Genomic DNA, 22,559 nt, shown 5'->3' on the forward strand with positions numbered 1-22,559 from the left:
GAAGCCTGTAGCAGCTGCAGCAGCTGAACTAGGGCTGACAATGAGCACAGCGCTCATATTCAGAGCACTCAACAGCCCTCCAGCTCCTCACCAAGCTTAATGAACTATAATGAAAGGAAATTAATGAACTTTCCCCCTATTTGCCACAGGAAAGAGCAGCTGGACCCAATATGAATCGAGTATGATTAAGAACATCATAACCACCACTCAAAATAAAAGAGTGATACACCTAAACAGCCCACAGCAGTTTCTTATCATTAGAACCACTCAGCTAGCTCTGCTTTAATTGCCACTGAAAGACGCACAGAAAGGATTTTTCTACCTTTTCCATTTAAGACCAAGGACAGAAGTACATAAGCACAGACACACACAGGGACTCAACAGAGCATGCAGACAGGCGCACACAAAGAGCACCTCAGTGCCACCACACAGGGCAGCATGACCGTGGGAGGACAGGCATTGCCTGATAGCAGACACAGGGTCTGGGGACTGCCAGGGCTGCGCCACCCCACACACCAGCAATGCTCACTCCTGGCATCACTCCCCACATCCCCTTGGGCGAGTGCAGGGATTGCAGCCACAGCCCCTCCCAGGGCTGTCACAGCAGCACACTGCTGACACTCTGTCAGTGGAAGCCCTCTCATACTTCTGCCCCAAGCACAAACCCCAGGTCACACTGCACTGAGCCTCTGGCTCAGCTTATGGCAGCCACGTGGCAGCAGCTGAACTGAGAGAACTGCAGGGAAATGTATGAAAGCAAACCACACCATAGAACAGCACAGCAGCCTCGATCCTGCTGCAAAGGAGCTGTACACATACTGGGGTGCAGCACTTCACCAGCAGAACTGTGGCAGGGGGAAGTCACCAGATGCTCTGCAGCACAGGGAATCTTCAACTCCCAGCACAAGACACCTGTGCTCAGAACACACTGCCCACAGTGCTGCACAAGGATGCATCAGCAAGGCTGATTGTGAGGCACAGCTGTTGCCATGCTCCACGATGTAGCTCTCAGACACTGCGACATGCTTTGCCCTGAACTTACATCGGCCCAATTACTCATCAAAAAAACAGCAATCCAACTCTAAATTAACATTTTGTCTACTGCATTCTTACTTGATTCATCAGAAAAAAATCCACACTAAAACCACAGATCCACAGATTAAGTTAATCGGGGGGAGGAGGGGGAATAAGGCTCACAGTTTGGTTGTGAGACTGTGAGGCAATGCCCAACTCAGCTCTGGCAAGGGAGTAAGACTGGATTTGGTCCAAGAGCTTCTAGTGAAGACCAAATCTGTTCTGGAGAGAAGAAAATAGGGGAATTCTTTCCTTTCTTGTGGATGAGAAGTATTTTAGAAGGACCTTTTACTCCCATTGTTGGCCTTCACTCAGTGGAAAGGGTTCCCCACCTTGGCTCCTAGAAGCCCAGTGTGCAATGGAAGTGATGCTCTGAAGTCTTTGCTGCAGACAATGCTCACAATGAGGACACAGCCAGAGTTCGTATGTGGCTGTTATAGCCCCGAGTTCTTTTTAGACATGAGTTTGAATCCATCATCCAGAATAGACCTCCGGTTCCGTCTCAGCTTCCTTTGCCTCTGGAGGTGGATGACGACTCCCAGGAGGAAGGCAGCAACCAGGAGGAGGACCAATCCTGTAACGGCTAGAATAATGACTGCAGCTTCTACTTGCCCTAGAGGCAACTTAGCTCCAAAAAGCCTGACCTTCTGGGAGTCATCCTCATCCTCAGGTTGTGCCCCTGAGAGGGAAAAAAAAAAAAAAATAGTTGTATTATTTCCCACTCTCGTTAGCACTGAAAGGTTCAGAATCCTTCTGGAAAAACAGCAAAAGAATGACCCAACACAAAGCAAGCTAAAGCAGACCCAGTCCCCATGAACCCAACAGACCCACACCACTCAGGTCAGAAATTTGAGAATAAAAGGTTCCTTCCCTACTCCACTCCATCCCACAAACCCAGCATGTCTCAAGCTATCCGAGCCCTATCAGCTAATCACTACTAAGCCACTCATGAGGAAGGCAGTTGGGGGTTGTGTGAAGCAGCAGTGGCTGAGCTAGGAGAAAAGAACTGAGATAAGAACACACATCTGGACTGGGGCTCCTGTGAGGTCCCCACTCTGCTCCAGGCTGCCCGTGTGTGGCTTCTGCTGCTGTAATGCACTTCTCAGCCTCGCCAGCAGTGAGTCACTTCACATCTTGAGCTCTTACACTTCTATAGTGAAACAGCAGAAATCCCCTGAGAAAGGCAGCTATTGGCACAGACAGCAACCCTCAGTCAAGGTTCTTACTTCATGAGCATACATAGGCTGATGCTCAAGTAAATGCAGAACAAGTTATTTAAGTATTGTCACACTATTGCTGTCAAAACTACATTTCCTACTTTTCTTCACAGCCATTCTGATTGAGGAAAACATTGTTGAGAAGACAGCAGAATTGTCAGTACCAAGACTGAAGCTTTGCAAATAGATGGTTGTATTTTCTGCCAATTGAAGCTGTCTCTGAAACCAGCTCAGCTGCATTTACTGAAAGCAGCTGAGAAATACAGGAGTAGTTGTAAAGAGATGGAAAAGAAAAAGGAAAGAACGCACCACCATCAGCTCTTCCAAATGTTACCTCCAGAGAACTGGAAAAAAAGTCATCTACTACTTTCCTTTTCCCTCATTCTGCTCAACCATCTGCTTCTTAAAAAACCTTAAAGAATGACAGCATATGCTTAATCTTTTTCTCTGTGGGTAAAACAGACCAGAAAGAAGTTGTGCTTGGTGGTGCACCCACTATGACTGCTGGAGGGACTTAATTTGAACATTCCCTCAACCATACAGGCACTGACAGTCCAAAAAGGGAAAAAAAAAAAACTGATCTATGATCCCTGTGAGTTTCATTTGAAAGGAATCAGAAAAATCACAGCATCCTCTTTTACAACCCTTTGAATCTCTGCTTGTATAAATTCATATGCAGAAGTAGGGTATGAGGCCACTGAGTTTTTTGACTTAAAAAGGTCAAACAAGCCAAAGCATCTTTTTTTTTTTTTTTTTTTTTAAATCATCAGAGCACAGATGTGTAAGAAACAGATGAGCTAACTTACCTGGAACTTCTCTATTACCCATCAGTAGCCAAACATCAGGCTAATGCTGCCCAGTCTGGCTGAGGAGGCTGTATACTATCTTCGTGCTCCTCCCTTCTCCCCTCATTCTAGCACAAATCTAGGTCTCCATACTGACAGGAGATCTCTAATTCTTTGCCTCACACACACACACACCCCTTAGCAGTGCAAGCCATACATTACCTTCATCGTAGTTCAAAACCACAGGCACTGGCTCTGAAAGGAAACAAGAAGTGGGTGATAAAGTGTGGGCTGAACAAATTGAGTCCAGAACAGACCTGACTTCTGACCAGTAATATCCTTATCAACAACAATTGCTCGCTGATGGCTGAACTTTGCTTCCCAAACTCAAACTAAACTAAATCTCATAATAATACCCTATGCAAAGTAAACTCCAAAAGCAATTTATTACCTCCAGCTGCAAGTATTACTATATTCAAAGGGAATGTCTTAATGGCAATTATATGCTCAATTAACTAGCTGTTTATAGTACAAAAGAGTTGCTAAGCGTGATGCAAAAAGAATTTAGCAGCATTAATAGAAAATGCTGTTACACGTTTGATGGTAGTAAGTAGTGATTATTTCTGACCTTGTCTGGGCAAGACTTGGAAGAGTATCTCCATGCCAGCATGAATATGATCAGACACATGGCAGTGAAGCAGCCACGTCCCAGGGTTCCCAGCCAGCATCTCTACCATTTCAAAGGTCCCAGGAAAGAGATCCACAACATCTGCTCTGTAGCTTTTGCCACTCTGTGAAGGAGAAGGGAGACTTGCATGCAGCGCTCTGTGCATCTCTAAAATTGTCAGCTTTACTGGAGACCACTTCAGTGCGACTACAGTTTATCAAAGCTCTACAGAACATTTCAAATAACAGCTCCAGGGCTGTAACTGAGAAAGCAAATAATGCCTAAACTAAAGCAACATTAGCTAGGCATATCAGCTATAAACAGAGGTTCAGCCTATCAAGTCTGGGTGCATAATACCACACTGTACCTGTAAAACCATTCAAGAAGTTCAAGTCAGTCATGCAAATGCAATGACATCAGTGATCATTTTATTATCAGCAGGACCTTCTTACCTTGTATATGAAGGTCTCAGCATGAAAATGGACCGTGTGGACATCAATCTCCTGTCCCATTCCCAGCAGGTACCAGTTCACCCACTCTCCTTCAAACATGGTCAGCCCAGGCAAGTTTGCATAGAGCCTCCCATTGATTGCTAGGCAGTGAATAACATACAGGGGGAAAAAAAGCTATTATTGAAATGGTAAAAACGCTGAATCACCTCAAAGGAAGAAAGCGCAGGACAAGTTAGATGTTTTAAAGCTCATCTAGGAACCAGCGCATCAGTATTTCACATCTTCCATACAACACTGTCCCAAAACGTTTGGCAGTCTCTCTATAGACACATTACATACTCGTTCTGTTAACAGATACAGAAGACACAGCTTGCACCTAAAGCCACACTGTAATTCATCCCAAATAATCTATAAAAATTACTTGCAGAAAACCCAGAGTCTGGCTCAAAACAAGGGAAATGCACACAGCTCAAACATTTACTTGCTGAATGACAACAGGCAATTTCTGCCACCAGGAATCCTGTCATTCTATGTGTCTTATGCTGCCTGCACACACTGTGTGCTAATCATCAAGGGAAAAAAGGAAATCACCACATAGCGGGACCTCATTTCATAATTAGCATAGCAAGAAGGAATAATGCTTTGACTGCAAATGCAGGAAAGAAACCAAAACAACGGGTGAGCAGGTTGATGTTCACAGGGCAACTGCCATGCTCAGATGACAATGGAGGGAAAAATACTGGAAGAGACCTGATCTAAAAACAGGACCTCCCATGTTTTACTCCCATATCTGCCAGGGGCACTTTGGGCAGCCCAAAGCAAGCATTCGGCTTTGGTGTGTTGCTTTACTAGTTATAACATTGGGCTGACAACTGTAACTGAACAGACATTGGTATTTGGAGATTCCTTATATTACCTCTATAAAATAGGCAGTAATAATAGCACACAACACAACTCTGTTGTTCTCATCGCTGCAGCTGCCTAGGGGCTGGTATTGCTGAGAATACTTCAGGTGGAAAAACAGATACAGTATGTAAGGAACCATAAATAACACAAGATTTTAGAGGAGGTTTGTTAATTCTGCTATAGGATGGTGTCTTCATAATCAACTAAATTGTATCTGTGTATTGCTGTCTGTATATTGCTGGAACACAGCCTGGTCAACTCATTTGAAATATAACATTCTAATGGTCCCAAGATGACTAGAATGAAAACAATCTGACATCTCGTTTCACATCTAATATTTCCTGTCCAGAGTCACTCAGGCACACTAGATATTGAACTCTCCAGCCCATATCTTGCTATTTCTCCTGAGGAAGACAGCCATAATGATTAGCCTTCATTGGAAATCAAAGATCTGTGGCATATGTCCTACATTACTGAGAACAACCGAGAGTTTAACTTCGTTTGTGCCACCGTTGAAGGGAAAGGGTGAGGGAAATCACCAGAAGTCAGGCTCTTGTTTTCTGGGCTTTTTTGACTGCTGATAGTGGTGAGAGTCATTAATAACCCTGCACAGATAGCGACAGCTGGGTGCCAAAGAGCCCAGCCAGCATTACCGTGCATTTTGTTGCTTTCCACAAACTTCTCATCCAACAGGTCAATATCCTTGTGAGTTCCACTGCTGTAACGTTGCACGTTCTCCTCTAAGTACCAGGACATATTTTCATCAAAAACCAGGAACAGGAGAGCAAACTCCCTCTTCACATCCTTCCTGATCCCATCAGCTTGCAGTGTCCCTTTCCTGCAGACCTTCAGGGGTCCGATCAGACCGCTGTACATATCCTAATCCAAAGGAAGGGAAAAAATCTGAGCTCTTCCCCCTTCACAACTGCTCCCTGCATCACACCCCACTTACACTGTGCTGCTGTGTATGAACTCTCATTGGTAGCAATCAAGGAGTAGAGCACAAGGACAGAGGCTACACACGCTCTTATGAATGCAAATCAAAGTCAAACGTGAATGGTACCAAAATAACCCCCACTATAAGACTGCAAAAACATCTTGAAAGAACTTGAAAGGAAAAGTCCATTATCTCCAGGTTCAATGTGATGCGTTACTGCAGTATCATTCAGGTCATTTTCCCTATGAAATCAGTGCTATGACAGCAGATCTCAGCAAAGCTCAGAATTTCCCTATTTTATCTCTCTGTTCTAAATTTGAACAATTTCTGCCTTCCTGAATTAAACTTTTCACCAACTGAAGCGAGAACTCACTGGGAGATGTCCCCACATCCTGCAAATAACTAAGGGAAGGTTAATTTCAGCATGACATGGAATTCTTTCCTGTAGGTTTGCATTAGGAAAATAGTGACAACACCAGGGCAGATTTAGAGGATCCCCTCTCCCAAGAGAATGATAGATATGCCAACTAGGTGGTTTTTCTGCCCTTCACCTGGGCCAATTCCTAAAACATACTCAAGTTGCATTGTGTCCTAGATAGGACAAAAATTGGTCTGATCTTGTTTTTTTAGTTCTATCTTCTTGTATTTTACCTTCACAGGGTCTACCATGGAGTAGTAGATCCAAGGGACACAGGCTGAATCATCCGGCCCTGGACCAGACCTCTCAGGAATTTCCCATTGGTATGTCACTATGTCACCTGAGGACAGAAGCACCATTAGCACCACTGCGATAAAGGGAGTCCCCAACTTTGAGTGGCAGCAAAGCAGAACAAAAACAAAAGACCACTTTGTCTCAGAATTACAACCCATTGTTGGATGTTGCATCACTCACAGGTGCTGGAAGAAGGATGGAAGCTCCCCTCTCACAAACAAAGCAGAGGGGTGACAAGAGATGCACACTAACTGGAATTGGCACAACTCAGTCTTATCTGCCATATTTAAGACTAGAACGAGGAACAAGGGAATTCTGCCCCTCTTCAGCACCTGTGATGTTTGCAATGATCTTTCACCTCTTTGAAGTTTATTTATGATGCTCAAATTCCTTTTTAAAGCTAATATTTTGCTTATTAGCAATATATCTCAGAAAGACAGGGTCCAACTTAAAGCCTGCTTGTTGCAGAGACAACCTTCCGATGAGCATACTCTTGAAGGAGACCAAAAATTACATAAATGGACATCTGGACCATGAACAAAATTTCAGTCAGCATCCTGGAAAGCAGCTGTGCACATTACAACAAAGACAGATCATGAAGAAAAACAGGGGCCATCAGGCCAGGGCTGCCAGAGCTGAGAACAGTGATCAGCCTTCTTCTCACAGACCATGCTCGGTGTGGGGGACAAGGCTATACAGAAAAAATGTGCTGCATTTACCCCAAAGTCAGAGCAGAAACACAAGAACTCCTCTGGGCTGCCCATATAAGTGACAGCCAAAAGACACAGTGAACCTGAAAGATCAGTTTTTGTTCTGTTCCAGTCCTCTATGAGAAGAAAACAAGTACATCTAAGCCTATTTAAAGGAACAATCTAGCTGTAGGCTAAAATTAGTTTCCTAACTTAGTGCAGGAATAGGGCTGGAGGACACTGACTTACCAGGATGCGCTACTTGTGGCTGTCCTGCCTGCCTTTCCAGCACCCCATGGGCATGAATCGAGTAGGGTCGTGAAGCATTGTTCTTGAATACAACATTGAGAATCTCTCCCACTTCCGCCCACAGAAAAGGACCTGAAAATAGTAGTAATGTACTCTAAGACCAGCAAGAACTGTCGTATCTTCTAAGATTATCCCCCACTTTTCTCATTCTCTTCTCCCCAGAAATACTCCCTTGTAATACATATGATGCTCCCCTGACTCATCACTACCATAACTCTACCACCAGAAGAGAGCATTGGAGAACAGTCCCAATTCAAGAAAATGTGAGTTTCACAACGAGGGAAATGAAGGCTATTACACATTTTAGCTGTAGCCTACCCAACTAAACCTTAATTTCTGAATATACACCAAATTTTACAACATTTTTTTATCTGATGTTTTTGGTTTCAAAAAAATTGGCGATACTCAATATGGACTGACAGCATCACAGATCAGAACTGCAGTCTATTTCAAATGGCCTCAACTTTTCTGCCCTGCCACCACTTGCAGTCCTGGGTTCATTAAAGGAATGTCTCCACAGACCTTTACAACACCGCAGTGTTTCTGCATTTTGCAAAGCCTGTGTGCTATTACTCCCCCCCCAAAAAACCTTTCATACCTACAGATTTTCACCCACATCTCTGACTGCTCTACAGAAGACAGATTGTTCCATAGAGAAATGCTTTGCTTCAGGCATGGAAGAAAACTGGCAGCAAACACAGGCCTGAGAACCCAGCTCTCTACTACGAGGCTGTACTCAGGACCCTCTTTACTGCTTTATCCAAAGCTGGCAGATCTGGACACTCGGGATTTCTCCTTGCTGGCATACACAGCACACACCTGAGTATGCAGGGGGCCTTCAGATTACAACCCTTAGCCCAAGCACCACCTGTATGAATGGAATACTCTGCACTGTATACTCTGAATACTTTCTTACCTAGTATCCCCAGATGTTCGTCACCATTTACCCTAGCTTTAGGGGTCTGGAAAGTCCCATCTGTGTACTCCCTGTAAACTGCTTTCTTGTACCTGGAGCCAATCAGTCCATCCTTATTGCTCAAAAATATATCGGCGTAGCTGAGAAGTGCAAAACAAGTGCTGTGTTACTCAAATGCTCACAAGGCACAGGCAGTGAGCCCGTGGTACGGGGCTCAGCAGCTGACAGGTTTCCCAGAGTCCCATTTCAGCTGCAAAGGCTGGCAGCAACAGCTGGGCTACATCACCAGCCCCTGCAGCACTGGGTACAGCCACAGCACCACGCCACACACAGCCAAGACATCCAACAGATTTGACTCAGGTCTGTTGAACAACCTTGCCCAGGGCTTCCCCAGCTCAGGCTGTACCTCTCAGCAGAGTGGTTGTGCCGCTCTCTCTCCCAGCTCCGGTCTGGCGCGTAGTCCCACTCCACCTCCTCTGCCACTATGTAGTACGTGCGCACCGCTCTGTACGGGAGAGCGGGAGGCAGAGCCCTCCTGTTGCAATTGGAAACCGAGTACTGCTCCCTCATTCCAGCCTGGTAATGATTGCTCGTCTGGCAGTAGATCTCAAAAGTCCCTGCGGGAGGCAGCACAAACAGGACATCAGCTGCTTCAAAGATGCCAGGAAGCAGTGCTTCCCACAGCGTGTGACATCAGCACGCGTGCTGAGCAGATATGGGTGTTTGTTTAGGGAGCTTGGCTGCCATAGGCTGAGATTAAAAAGAGCTGACGGAGAAACCAATCAGGAATGACAAAGTCCCACGCAAAAATTACCTCAGCAGGCCATCCTGCACAAAACAAGCTTATTAGACATGAAGAAGCCAAGGAAGTGACAACTATGCTACCACTGCTGGTTAAGCAAGAGATCCAGCCTGCAAAAGCTGAAGGGGAGGAGACAAGAAGCATCTGAGGCATGATGGCGAGGTAGCACTGTGTGCCTAACTCCCAAACTGGGAAGACATGAGTCTGTTATTGTGAACCTCTGCACACCGCAACTCTGCTTCATTCTGAATGGTATGGCTGCGTGTTTCTATGGATTACAGGCAGCAAAGTGCATCAGAGCTACTATTGCAAATACTAAATAGGAAGTGGCAGCTTAGAGAATCAATCTGGGATGATGGGACAAGATTCTGTATCTCCCATTCTTCTCCAGAATCAGGTGCAAAGACAAGAGCTTTGGGCTTGCGAATAGGTCTAAACAAGATGCAGTGCACAGCTCAGCCTCTAATATGCAAGAGTTCACACTGCTAACGAACCAGCCACAGTAACAACCTGTTAAAACCAGAGACATCCTAATGCTGGGTTAAGTGTGCAGACTCTTACCCTTGTTGTCAGGCTGCATAAAGGCAGTAGCAAACGTATGGGGGAACAGGTTGGCTGAATCTTTCCGCATCCCATTCATCTGCAGAGTGTTTCCCTGAAACACAGCTCCATGTACATCTGCTTCACTGCCCAATCCCAGAAGGTGCCAGGTCACATTGTCTCCTTCACACATATCCAGCCCAGGCAAGTTACCAAACATATATCCATTGATGGCTGCAAAGGAGAAAACAATTCACTCTCTGGTAGATATCAGCCAGGAGATTTATTCTGTGCATCTATCTGGATAGGGTGAGCATACCACTGGAAAAGCATCTTCCTCTTAATTCACCCATGAACACACTCAGGACAGACTTCCCAAGGCAGCAGTGCTTCTCGTCCCACATCCCACCCGCTCTCTGGCCTCGCCTGATTTCAGCCCAGCACAACACACAGCCACTCCAGGTTCCCAGCTCAGACTTCAGGTGAGCACCAAGCAATGTTTCGCAGATTCACTCCTGCTGCCCACAGAACAGCATCAGGCCATACCATGCATCCTGTTCGATTCCTCAAAGCCATCATCCTTTTTCAGAGAAGTCTCTTCCATCCTCAAATAGTACTTTATGTTTGCACTTAAATACCAGCTGAGGTTCTCATCAAACACACTGAAGAGAAGGTAAAATTCTTTGTCGATACCTTTCTAAGATACAATCACAATGACGGCTGTTAATTTTTTTTTAAAATGTCCCCATTCACTACCCTTACAGATCAAACTGTTTTGTTTGTCTCTTATTTTCCCCCTTCTCCTGTAACTTGGCTCACTGAGGGCAGGGCTGTCCTTTGCTCATTTTGAGTGTTTCAGTTCTGCTCTACAAGCAGCACCACTCTCAGGTTTGCCCTGGTATGCCACGTGAGCAAAGCGATCAAAATCAGGAGAGGAGCACGACAACACTGCCTCCTTCCCCACCACGCTTACATTTACGTGTAGGCCAGAGAACATGGCTTATAATCACAACCCACCCCTCCTTTCTCCTACCACAGGTCTTAGTTTGGGAATTTTGTATTGCCTTAAAGCCTTAAAAACGTTAACTCTCCTAAGAGATGCACTGCACAGGATGGTGCTTCCCCATTAACAGAACATTGCCAGTACTGTCCAGATGCTTACTTTGGTATGTGTTTCCTTAGCTGTACAAAGGAAAACACCCTAGACAGAGCTAAGCATTTTGCAGTCTGCGGCACGAAGGTATGTGTGAGGAATGGCTGTGGATCTTTCCCAATTAACAATTAAAGGGTTACCTAATATCATGGAGCTGGAACTGCTGCCCCAGATGGTTCTTCCAATCATACATCTCCAGATAAGTCCACCTGTTCTGTTTATTGCCTCTCAATACTGAAAAGCTCTTATCATTACCACAGTTCCTTCACACAGCGCACTTCATACACTCGTGATCCTCTCTGCTCAACCAGCTCACCAGTGCAGAAACGTGAGTCTTCCAATCTATTCAGAACTCTCAGTTTAGCTACACCCTGCCACCAGTGAAAGCAGACTCCCCCAGGAAGGCTTAGCAGCAGCGTCCAGATCTTTCAGCCACTCCCTGATCTAAACTGCCAGACAGGCAAGATGACACCAGGCTGTTTTTCTGCTGCCCACCATTTCTCACAACACAAGTCTGTTAACATCTTGCACTTCCCCAGGTTGGTTTACTGCCTTCCCCAGGCTTACTGCACTGAGTTATCCCTGACTGAAATTCCAAGAGCAAGTTCTGGCCATTTCCCAGATCTCACTTATCTTTCATCACAACCAAAGACTGATGCAGATTTTCAATTGTTGTAGTAAGCTCTGCTTGAAAATGAGCTTAAATTGCAGAACAAGTGAGACTCCCCCAAACCTCAAAGCATCACAGTCATTTGAGCACACCATGCAGATTTTCAGATGTGTGCACACCATGCAGGTGTGTTAAGATGGCTCCTCAATGTCTCTAAGGCTGCAGTGAATATTCTTTTGCTCTGAAAAGAGTATTTTCAGGCAGTCATCTACAACTCTCAAGGACCAAAGTTACCTAGAAAGTCACACCCAAGATACATTCACATCTGAATTTTAAAACAAAGCCCAGAAACTATTTCAAGGGCAGTCTTGAACACTGGCCTTTCCCACCAGACCTGCAGCACCCAAGTGCATTGATGTCAACCTGCCTTCTGACTTAGATTAGGCTCTCCTGAACTCATACTATCACGTGTTTATTTTCAATGGTTTGAGGATGTTTCCTTTCCCTTTAAGGATACAAAGAATCTGATAAGAGCGTGGCAGGAAAAATCCTTTTTACCTGTTTGTTGTTGTCATCCAAAGTGCCCGGCTTGCAGATGACCAGAGGGCCTACCAAGCCTGAGCTGGTATCTCTGATGGGGTCCACAGCAGAGCTGTACATCCAGCTCAGGCAGGGAGGGTCGCTGGATGTCGGCCCAACGTGCTTCGGTATAGTCCAAGCGTATGTAAAATTGTGCAGAGGTGGAACAGACACCCCATTTCGGGACACACCTTCAAAAACAGATGGGCATGGTTATTCTTAAGGTCTGTACAAACCCAGTTGCATCCTTTCACCAGTTACACTTTCATGCACATCACATCTGAGGTACAACGTAAAGTGTTCAGAAAGGGCACTCAGCTGCTCTCACAATCCCCTTCCTGGTATCAAGGCAGAGATGGGCATGCTGACAGCAAATAAGTGGACATCACTACATCTAGGACATGTGCTGGAAGTACATGGGCTACCTAAGCTGGAATGCAGTGGGCACATTCCTCTGCTCAGTAGGTCTCAAGCAGTCAGAAACAGCCTGAGGTTTAGTTTTACCATTTCTCAGGTGAAAATGGTACCTTCGGAACCATGCTACCTCAGGCATCCTCCCTGGGCATAAATAAGACCTACAGAAAGACTCCTTCACTTCTTCCTCAGACAGACCCAGAGAACCAGGCAGAGTGCCGCCCAGCTCCTGAGCACATTCAGTCCTTCCTGGCTGCAGGAACTTCCAACACAGAAGAGGCACAGGCTATGGAGCTCTACCACCAGGAAGAGTATTGAATTAATAAAAATAAATGAGCCACAAACCATCATGGTACAGCATCCCTTCCCATGCCTTCCCATAGGACACTCCATGAGGCTGGATGCTGAATGGCCAGGAGGCTTTGTTAGCAAATGTCACCAGGATGGTGTCACCAACTTCAGCTTTTATTACAGGACCTACACAAACAGCAGAGAAAGCACGTCAACAGCGGAGCAAATCCCAGGACAACCAGGTGAACAAAGTAAGGCAGTGCCACCTTTGATCCAAGGCTGATGGGAACAGACTGGAGGGGGATGAGTTTGAATGAGTCTGCGCAGCTCCCCCTGTGGATGATGCTTATCTGACCTTCATTTTTTGTTTCTTCCCTATTTATTTTAGGGAAAAATATCCACAATTCCTATGAAGTCATACACAAGATTACCCTATCACTTCTCTCCCCGTGGCTACTGCTGATAACAACCACCCTTGTTCTCTTCCCACAGATCTGTGTTTTATTCCATGTGCTCCTTCCTCCCATGGCCTCTCCCAGTACCACTATCACTAACTTCTGCTCTCATTAGTCTACACTGATGCAGGAAATTGGACCATGCTCCTACTGCGTACCTCACAGCCTTCGCATGACTCATTTGCCCTTGCAGACTCCCTGTATTCTTATTTTGCTTCACCTCTCATACTTGCTGTATAATCAATTAATATAAAGATGTTATAATTGTGAAATAAACCAGAGTTTGGCTAAGCAAATAATAACAGAAAGAGAATAGATAGAATGCTTGCACATGTCCTGGGCTCACTGCAAAACTCCAGGAGGGATCTCCAGCAGAGATCCTTCTCCCCTGGCAGTCAGCCCTTAAATGGCTCTGGGAGAGGCGCAGCCAGGCTCCATCCCTTCCGGCAGCACAGGAGAATTGCCTTCACCTGTGCTCCAGGGCTGACTCAGTGCTCGCCTCAGGTGGTCAATCAGAGCTTCAGGCTGTGATTCAGCAGCTCCCATTCACCTGGGTATCGCGGAGAGCACAGAAGCAAAAGCTTTCTGTGAGCATCCTGGTGATACTCAATGGACCCACAGGTTCATCCAGCCACAAGCACTATACTGTCACAAATACTATAACATGCTTCTCCAGTCCTTACTGCTGACCTCCAAGGAGTGCTCTGGCAGGAAGGCAATTCCCTACGTTCTACATTAAAACACCTTACCACACTGAGAAACAAGGGCACTCCTTACATAAGCCCATCATTCATGCTGGCACCAAAAGAGATTTGTATTGCTGGATGATTCCTACCAAGTATCCCAAGGTGTTTCTCTTCTTCAGACTGCTGTTTTTCCTCACGAAAGCTCTCATCAGTATATTCCACATACTTCACCTTCCAATAGACTCCTCCAATTCGGTAGAGGCTACGCTTGAAAAACTGCTCAGCAGGGCTAAAAATGCAAGACGCAGATAACATGTATTTGATTTTTCATAAAAATGACACAACAGCTGTAAAGATTTTCCTCTTCTGTCACATCCTCAGCAATACACAGATGTAACCTGCCTTACAGGAGAGGCAGTTTGGTTACAGGGACCAGTCACAGCTTTCAGTTCTAAGGTCTGCAAGAGTCACTGCGGGGCTTTGGGTAAATCATTAAATTCTTTGCACTTCTACTTCTCCCTCCAGCAGCTTCCTAGGGAAGGGAATGGAAAGAGAAGCATGTCTTTGTTTCAGTTTGCCAAAGTCTGAAAGGGAAACCACTCAACCAACCACTATCAAAGCCATCTGACAACTAGAATGGAAGGACGTCAAGAGGTCACTAGATTTGATTTCCGAGAAACTCCTTGCTGCAGCAGGGCTACATTGAAGCATATCTGCAGGCTAGCTCTGCCACCCTGTGTCTGCTGCAAGACCTGTTTGCTTAACAGCTCATCAGATCTCTACATTTCTTCTTAGGTCAGACACAAGCAGCAATGAAGCGCAGAGGCAAAAGCAGCAGCTCACATCCTACACAAACTGGGACTCTTGGAGCTTATATGTAAGGCTATGAAACAAAACAGCACACTTCCATGTGAAGTCCCCTGAGATACCCAGTACTGCATTCAGTGCAGCCCAGCTATAGCAGCTGATATTTCTAGATGGGCCACTCCATGCAAACTGCAGGCACACAGCTTGCTAAGGAATAAACCCCATGTTATCTTAACCAACCTCCCCCAGCAGACTGGAGACCTCCAACTACAGCTGAAAGACCATCAGCTTACCTGCCCACCTCACTCAGCTGTTTCCCACTGCTGCGGTCACGTCCTGAAGGCCCATAGTCCCACTGCACCTCCTTTGCAGCTATGTAGTACTTCCGAGTTCTGCCCTGCAGGGCGGGCTCCGGAGCTTGCCGAGAACACGGCCGGACTTCATAGATGGCAGCCATCCCAGCTGCCCACAACAGGTGGAGGACACATCAGCTTAACGTTACACCTCTCAGCCACTGAACAGAGCACCTTTCTACCAGAAACTGGATTCTCCTCCTCTGCTGTCCCAAAAGGTACATGCCTGAGGTGATTGGGTTGTTCCCACAGAAAGGAGCTTCTTTCTGCTGGTGAGCAGATCTCCTTACACTTAAACTCTGGATGCTTCGTGATTATGGACAGACAGCAAACAGAGCCTTCTTCTAATGTATCACACCAGGAATTCTTAAAGGAACTAGCACTTTTAGGCACTGTCTCATCTCAGCTTTCAGCTGTGTCAAATTTATCATTCACCAGCAATTGATGTAGAACATCACACCACTCCCAGTAAGTTTGACCTACATATTAGCAGCCAATTGACCCTACTTCATACAAGACAAGGAATCACCCATTTAATTATGGACATTTCTAGTGGGAACGCTGCCCAAGACACTGCCCCTCATCACACTGTACATCACAAGACACGTGATGGGGACAATGATGGACACTGGGTGAAAAAAGGGAAGCCACAGAGTGCAGAACAGATTCCAGCCTCTGTCTTACCTTGTATGTGATCATTGAGCTGACAGCTCAGTAGCCATCTCCCAGGGTTACCAGGGATCATGTCTGCTGTAACAAAAGTGGCTGGGAAGAGGCTGGCCACATCTGTCCTATGGTCTCGAATGCTGAGTGTTTCTCCATGGAAGTAGGCTGTATGAATGTCAATTTCATTGCCCATACCAAAGAGGTGCCATGCAACATGATCCCCAGCACACATTGTCAGTGCAGGGAGATTCCCAAACACATAACCATTGATAGCTGAAAAGGCAAGCAAGTTAAAATCAGAAGTTAGAAAAAGGGCCATCAGAGCTTCTACCCGCAGGTCACAGCAGACATGTTTGAAGGGGGAACCAACCTTCCTCTTCTTCTTCTGGAGAGCTTGGCTCTACAACTCATTTCATAACACAAACCATTTTTCAGAATCTCCAAACAACTAAGAGACTCACTCAAGCCAAAGAATAAAACAAAATACTTTCTATTTCCTGGAGCTGCTGCAGTTTGTGATAGTTTGCCTATCACCTGATCTCAGAGCTTTCTATACCCCTTTTCCTCTCTACCCACAGCCTGAAATATAACAGCGGAAAGCGCATTTCAAGATATCAGAGCACTGACCCATCCAGAGCATCTGGGCAAAGGCAGTGGCTTTACAGAATTGACTCACCATGCATTTTGTTGCTCTCTTGGAATTCCTCATCTTCTTTGTCTACAGATCCTGGATCAGTGCAGAATGATGCAATGTTCTCATCCAAGTACCAGCTTAGGTTCTCATCCACCACACTGAACATAAGGAAGAAGTCAACATCCACATCCTGCCGCCTTTGAGAAGTGCCTGTCAGTATTCCTAGGGAGAAAGAAAAGAATGAATACCCGTTCATGCAGAACAGCAGACACTGGTTTTAAAGGCTTAAAGAACCAATGAAAGAACAACAGCTATCACACAAATTACAGATGGATGCTTCCTCCACTATTCTGGCACACTGCAGAGCTTCAGCAATCTCATACACTTCTGATATAACCCTGCAAGCTCAGTCCCACACTGCTCTAGCTCTGCATGGCTGAACTAGAACTCTTTCAATGTTCTGAGTGCTGAAATCAATCAGTAACTCTATTTTTAAAATATACAAACTAGGTCTCATGCAAAATTCCTTCTCTTAAAATGAATTCAAATAGCCCTGCCAATCAACAAACCTACAAACTCATCTACCTGGCCACAACAGGATAAAGGCAATTCAATGACTGCAACCCAACCAGAACACAGGTGCTGTCATCTCCAGTCACGTCACATTTTCCCTACAAAACTGGGAGCTGCCCACTGGAGCATCCTTTCATCCTGCTTCTATTCAAGTCACCACAAAAATCTTCACTACCAGAAACCACAGCCCTCAGCTGCTTTCCCTTCTTACCTTCCTTGCACGTTACCAATGGCCCAATTAATCCAGATGCAATGTCTTTTGGTGCATCAACATGAGAGTGATAGATCCAGGTCAAGCAGTTCGGATCATCAGCTGTTGGGCTGTGATCTTCAGGGACAGTCCAAGTGTAGGTGTAACTCCCTCCTGGGAAGACAGCATCATCCTTCTTCTGATCCTGGGGGGACATATCGGGATACAGGGATCCTAGAACAATTGAGCAATCAACGTCCATTCAAGAAGAGCAGAAATACTCATACACATAGCCTTATAATGAGCCTCTCACACTCAGATAGCTGCATACAAGTAGAGGATAGCATCTTTCAAAGCAAGACTCAGCAACCCAAGGTTGAAGCAGCAATTAAACATCACTCTCTCAAAAAGAAACTAAGGCAAAGAGCCACTGTAAGGCCACTTGCCCAACAAACAGGTTAGCAGAGTCAGAAAGGTTATTGCCTTCAACACCATGTGCCAGTCAGTCTTCCTACAAGTCTCTAGGGTTCGCTTGAAATCGCAGCTCCTTGGCCTCATACTTCATTCTTAGGAACACTCCAAATAATTACTGTAACTCTTCTCCTGTGCCACTCTCCCAGAAACAAGTTTTAGAGGTTCTATGAAAATCAGGAAATATGGACTGTGTACTGCAATGCCCAGGTCAGAAGACTGCTCCCAGATCCATGAAGGTAAGTCAAGTCACAATGCTGGATTAGTACAGACCAAAGTGCAGCTGCTTCCCAGCAACACAGCTCTGGGCCAACCAAGTCTGGGTTTTTTTTGTTTGTTTTTTTGGGTGTTTTTTTTTTTTTTTTTTTTTTTTTTTTTTTTTTTTCTTTTTTCTTTTTTACAGACACTTCTCAGTGCATACTCTTCAGTTTCCCAACCAGAAAAATCCATCTCTTTTATGGCAGTGGTTCATTTACCTTCAGAGTCCTTCTCGTAGAAGACACCGTGAGGATGGATTGTATACGGCCGACTAGCAAAGTTTTTCAAGTGTACTTTAATGGTATCTCCCACTTCTGCTCGGATGATGGGCCCAAGGAACCCCAGCCACGTCGGTTTGGGAATCTCAGCAGTGTAGGTAGAGTCTGTGTATTGCTTATAGACAGATTTCTTGTAAGTACCTCCTATCCTGTCCTTGCCAGGCTGGAGGAACACTGAGGCCCTTCTGTTAAATTCAGAAGAGAGGAAGACACTGTGAGTCACACATTACACAAAACAGAATGTAACACTGGAGAAAGCTGTGTGTCACTGCTGCTCCCAGGTAAAACCCAAAGCTTTCAGCATCACAGAAACCTCCCATGCTCTACCTTAACACATCCATACCCAGCAGCTGTGAGGGGAACACAGCACCATACAGGCAGCATAGCCAACAGCATCATCTGCTACACAAAATTCAGCAGAGGACACTGGGCAGCTAATGGCTTTGTGAGCCCAGAAACTGCTACAGGTACATGTAGGGGCAAACTCCTGCTGACACACAGCCATGGCCTCATCCTGAATTCATCATGGAAGGACACAGAGCGCATCCTGAACTTTGCAAACTGTGGGGTGTGAAGGATGGCACTTCTCCAGCAGTCACAGACAAGGGACACAGGGAAAAACAAAGCCCTTCCCTCTCCTCCATCAGCCTTTATTGTGTTTTGGAAACACATCTCAATGCCTTTGCAGGGTTTGTTGCTGGCTCAACAAACAAGGTTAAAAATACTAATAATAATCTCACAGCTCTCCAGCTGAGATATGCAGCCTGAAGGGTGCTTTTCAACTCATTTTTTGCCATTTACTTGCAAAATGACAGGCAAGTATGGCAGGTATCCACCCAGCACATTACAGCTTCCAGAGGTGCCAAAGTTCAAGACATGAGTATATTTGCTCTTCATGACTATTTCTTAGTAGATAAAGAGATGAGTCATGGCCCAGATATGAACAACACAGGCGGAGATGAGAGCTCGGGTTACTTTCCCCACCCCCTTAGGACTGAGCAATGCTCACTGTTCTGAAATGGGCAAAGCCAGCGCTCATCTGCAGAAGACAGACAGCAGAAGTCAAAAGAGCAAACGCTGCCTTTGTCATTCAGAGCTGTGGAGGGCTGGGCTCCAGCTATACAGTCTAAAGCTCATGTTTGAGAAGCCATCCCTCTAGCTAGTATCAAAGTATATGGGTAATTCAGACTTCTCTGCAACCTTTCTCCACGTAGCCCATCCCTTTCAAACTAAAGAATTCTACTGTTTTACCACATCTGCCATTCTCCTACCAGTTCTTATTGCTAGCAGTTTCACTTCTGCAATCATTGCACACAGGAGTGCTGTTAGCTAACTGTTTGCAGTGACAGCTTTAGAAGAGTTTAACAGCTCCTCATTTCATTTCTTCTCTTCACGTACTCCAAGAGAAAGTAAACAATAAATACTGCATTTGTTATCACTGTGGGTACCAATGAAAATACCTGCGTCACTTGATTCAGCCTGACCTTGGGGGCTTCTTTTCTGCAAACAAACTGAGCCTATTTGGCATCTCCAGAGAGAGGCGACTCTCTCTGACAGCCCTTGCTTTTCCTCTGCCCTCCTCCTATTCCTGCTGGATTTCTGAAAGATGTAGAAACCGCTGGGTGCTATTTGTTATGGCACACAGCACTGAGCGACTGGGCAGGCCAACAAATAATTTGTCATAGAAAAAGGACTAAAACAAATGCCTTCAGAAATTTGTGGAAAGCTACAAAAAAAAAAAGTTTGTTATGCTGAAAACGGGGAACAAACTGTTTTTGTAGTGACTCAAAGGGATTACTGCACTTTCCAGATTTACTTCTCTCACAAAAACAGAACATTTTCCAAACAACCCCAAGATTTCACTAAGCGAGTTCCATCACCTCCAAGGCTTGAAGTCTCACTTAACAAAAACAAGCCAGCCCCATGGACTCATTTCCATGGAAGTGAAAAGTTGTCATGCTTCAGGATACCTACATCACCAACTGGAAGTAGGAAACGCAAACCCCAGGGCAGAGCATTGCACAATCTGCTCTATTATAGTGTTTTCACTTCCCTCCAACATAGCTGGCACTGGTCACTGGATGCTTCATTAAATTGACCATTCGCTTCCTCACAGGAACAGCTTTATCGTAAGAACACAGAAACAAGTTAACCATTAAGCTCATAAAGGCCACACAGCTGATCCTAACTCCTGCTTGCTTAGATGACCCAGAATACTTGCACAAAATTACTCAGGTAGCACAAGACTCAGTTCTTACAGAACTAAACGTACAGGCTACGTGCGATGCTTTGGTTGCTCATCACATTCATTCCTGTTGGAGCATAATTCCAGTCCACCTCACGGATCCCCAGGTAATAGACTCGGGTGATGCCTCCAGCAAACAGGGGCGATGGCCAACAGATGCAAAGCAGCAACAGCCAGAACAACCGCATCGTGGTGTGAGCAGAACGCTCTTCTGGAGGATATGTCTGCGGGCAGGAAAAAAAAAAAAAGAAAGGAAAAGGAAGCAGAATCTGACCACATAACTGTATCCTAAATTAGTTGGTTTGATGACACCGCACATCGAGCCAACATCGTTTGAGAGAGTGTGAAGTCAGGTAGAAGCCCTGCGGGGATCATTACCTGAATACCCACCAGGGTGAGGAATAAAGGAAATCCTCATGCTGCACAATGAGGGCAAGATTTGCCTTGATTTGCCAGCACACACAGCTCCACACCATGCTTTCCTCATCACAGTTTAACTCACTGCTTTGTCAGTAGCAATTCCAAATATTTTGTTTAATAGCGCTGAGAAAATGCTGCTATAATTGGCAACCCCTTCACTAAGAGAGAGATGAGGTGAACAGAGCTGTTTGCAGCAGAGGCACCCACAGTGTTATGCTGCATGACACAAAGCAGGGGCTGAACCTGCCACAGGCACCAGAACTTCAAGTGACATTTTTCACCAACATTTTCACCAATGTCCCAAATAATCATAAAGTACCGCATAAAAGGCAGAAGAAAACAATCCTGAGCAAATAACACTAAAGTACTGTTAGCACAATCCTTCTCTGCTCTACTAAGCCCCCAAGAAATACAATTCCACCACCAAGAAGCATTTCAAATTCTAACTACCCTCAAGGATGCTCTTAAGGAATGGTTCCCTGCCACCCTCGGGTATGTCTGGATAAGCAGCACAAGGCTGGTTCCCTTCAACTGGTCCCAGTAATACTTTCCCATGATCTACATCATGAAGCAAGGAGTTTGCTCATAAACACTGCACTCAGCATCAAGTTCAGTGTGAGGCACCAGGAACATTCTGGGGGACTCAAGGAGAGCAGCAGGAATTATGTGAAAGCATTCCCAATATTCTATCTTACCTGTCTGAAGGAGAAACTGATGGAGCATGAGAGCGCAGAATTACACAGAGGATATAAAAATAGATATGAAATAAAGTGGATGAGAAATTAAACACAAACCCACACAAAAACGTTTAAGAAAGATCTCATGCAGAGATATAACATGGTTATGCGCAGCCTATAAAGAAACTGGCAGCTAAAATACAGACCCAGTTCTTGAGATACATAAAAGCAACTTCGAAAAAGTTCAAAGAGAGAAACCAAGGACACAAGTAAAGAAAAATGCAACAAAGGAGCGACGCCATCGGTTTTCGTAAACTTCAAGAAGGCGACAGCGGCAAAACACTACGCAAACACAGACGGGTTTTGTCTGCGATACAAGGATGGCTGTTATCGTTCAGCCGCCCTCCGCTGGGAGCACCAACACAACGCGCAGCCCCGGCCCGCTCAGCCCCGCGCCTCTGCCTCCAGCTGCGCTGCCGGCGGCCATAGAACTCCGCTGCCCAGAGTTCTTTCTATGTTGAAATAAGACTTGACTAAGAATAAACGCAAGTTTCGCGCGGGTCATCCCTGAACCTTTTTGTTTGGATAGCAGAGTTTTCCCAAGAGTTAGTATTCTTAATTAACAAAACAGGAATCGTAACCGAATAATTCAAGTTAATCGGCTCGCTAATCAAATGCCACTAATCAGACGAATTCACCCGACGGAACCCGGGTTTCTCAATAGAGAAAAAACACGACGCCCAACGAGAAGGGGAGGGGGAGCACGCGCGGGCAGAGCCGCTTCGTTGCTTAC

At 45.5% G+C, this 22,559-nt stretch overlaps 1 protein-coding gene across 1 annotated transcript; it reads right to left on the reverse strand.

The window, feature by feature from the left end:
• Positions 1-1,508: 1,508 nt before the first annotated feature.
• HEPH (hephaestin) lies at positions 1,509-20,988 on the reverse strand (the record flags this gene model as incomplete). The annotated part of the gene is made up of 21 exons (XM_079541861.1): positions 1,509-1,753; positions 3,299-3,331; positions 3,705-3,867; positions 4,196-4,335; positions 5,755-5,980; positions 6,690-6,796; positions 7,689-7,820; positions 8,665-8,804; positions 9,071-9,281; positions 10,028-10,240; positions 10,553-10,703; positions 12,328-12,539; positions 13,108-13,239; positions 14,344-14,483; positions 15,295-15,463; positions 16,039-16,293; positions 16,697-16,876; positions 17,439-17,651; positions 18,365-18,609; positions 20,697-20,893; positions 20,944-20,988. The coding sequence occupies 21 exons, from the start codon at positions 20,986-20,988 to the stop codon at positions 1,509-1,511; spliced, it is 3,549 nt and encodes a 1,182-aa protein (XP_079397987.1).
• Positions 20,989-22,559: the final 1,571 nt, after the last annotated feature.

Source organism: Tetrao urogallus, assembly GCF_951394365.1.
Source record: "Tetrao urogallus genome assembly, chromosome: 13".
In the NCBI taxonomy this organism is placed as follows: domain Eukaryota; kingdom Metazoa; phylum Chordata; class Aves; order Galliformes; family Phasianidae; genus Tetrao; species Tetrao urogallus.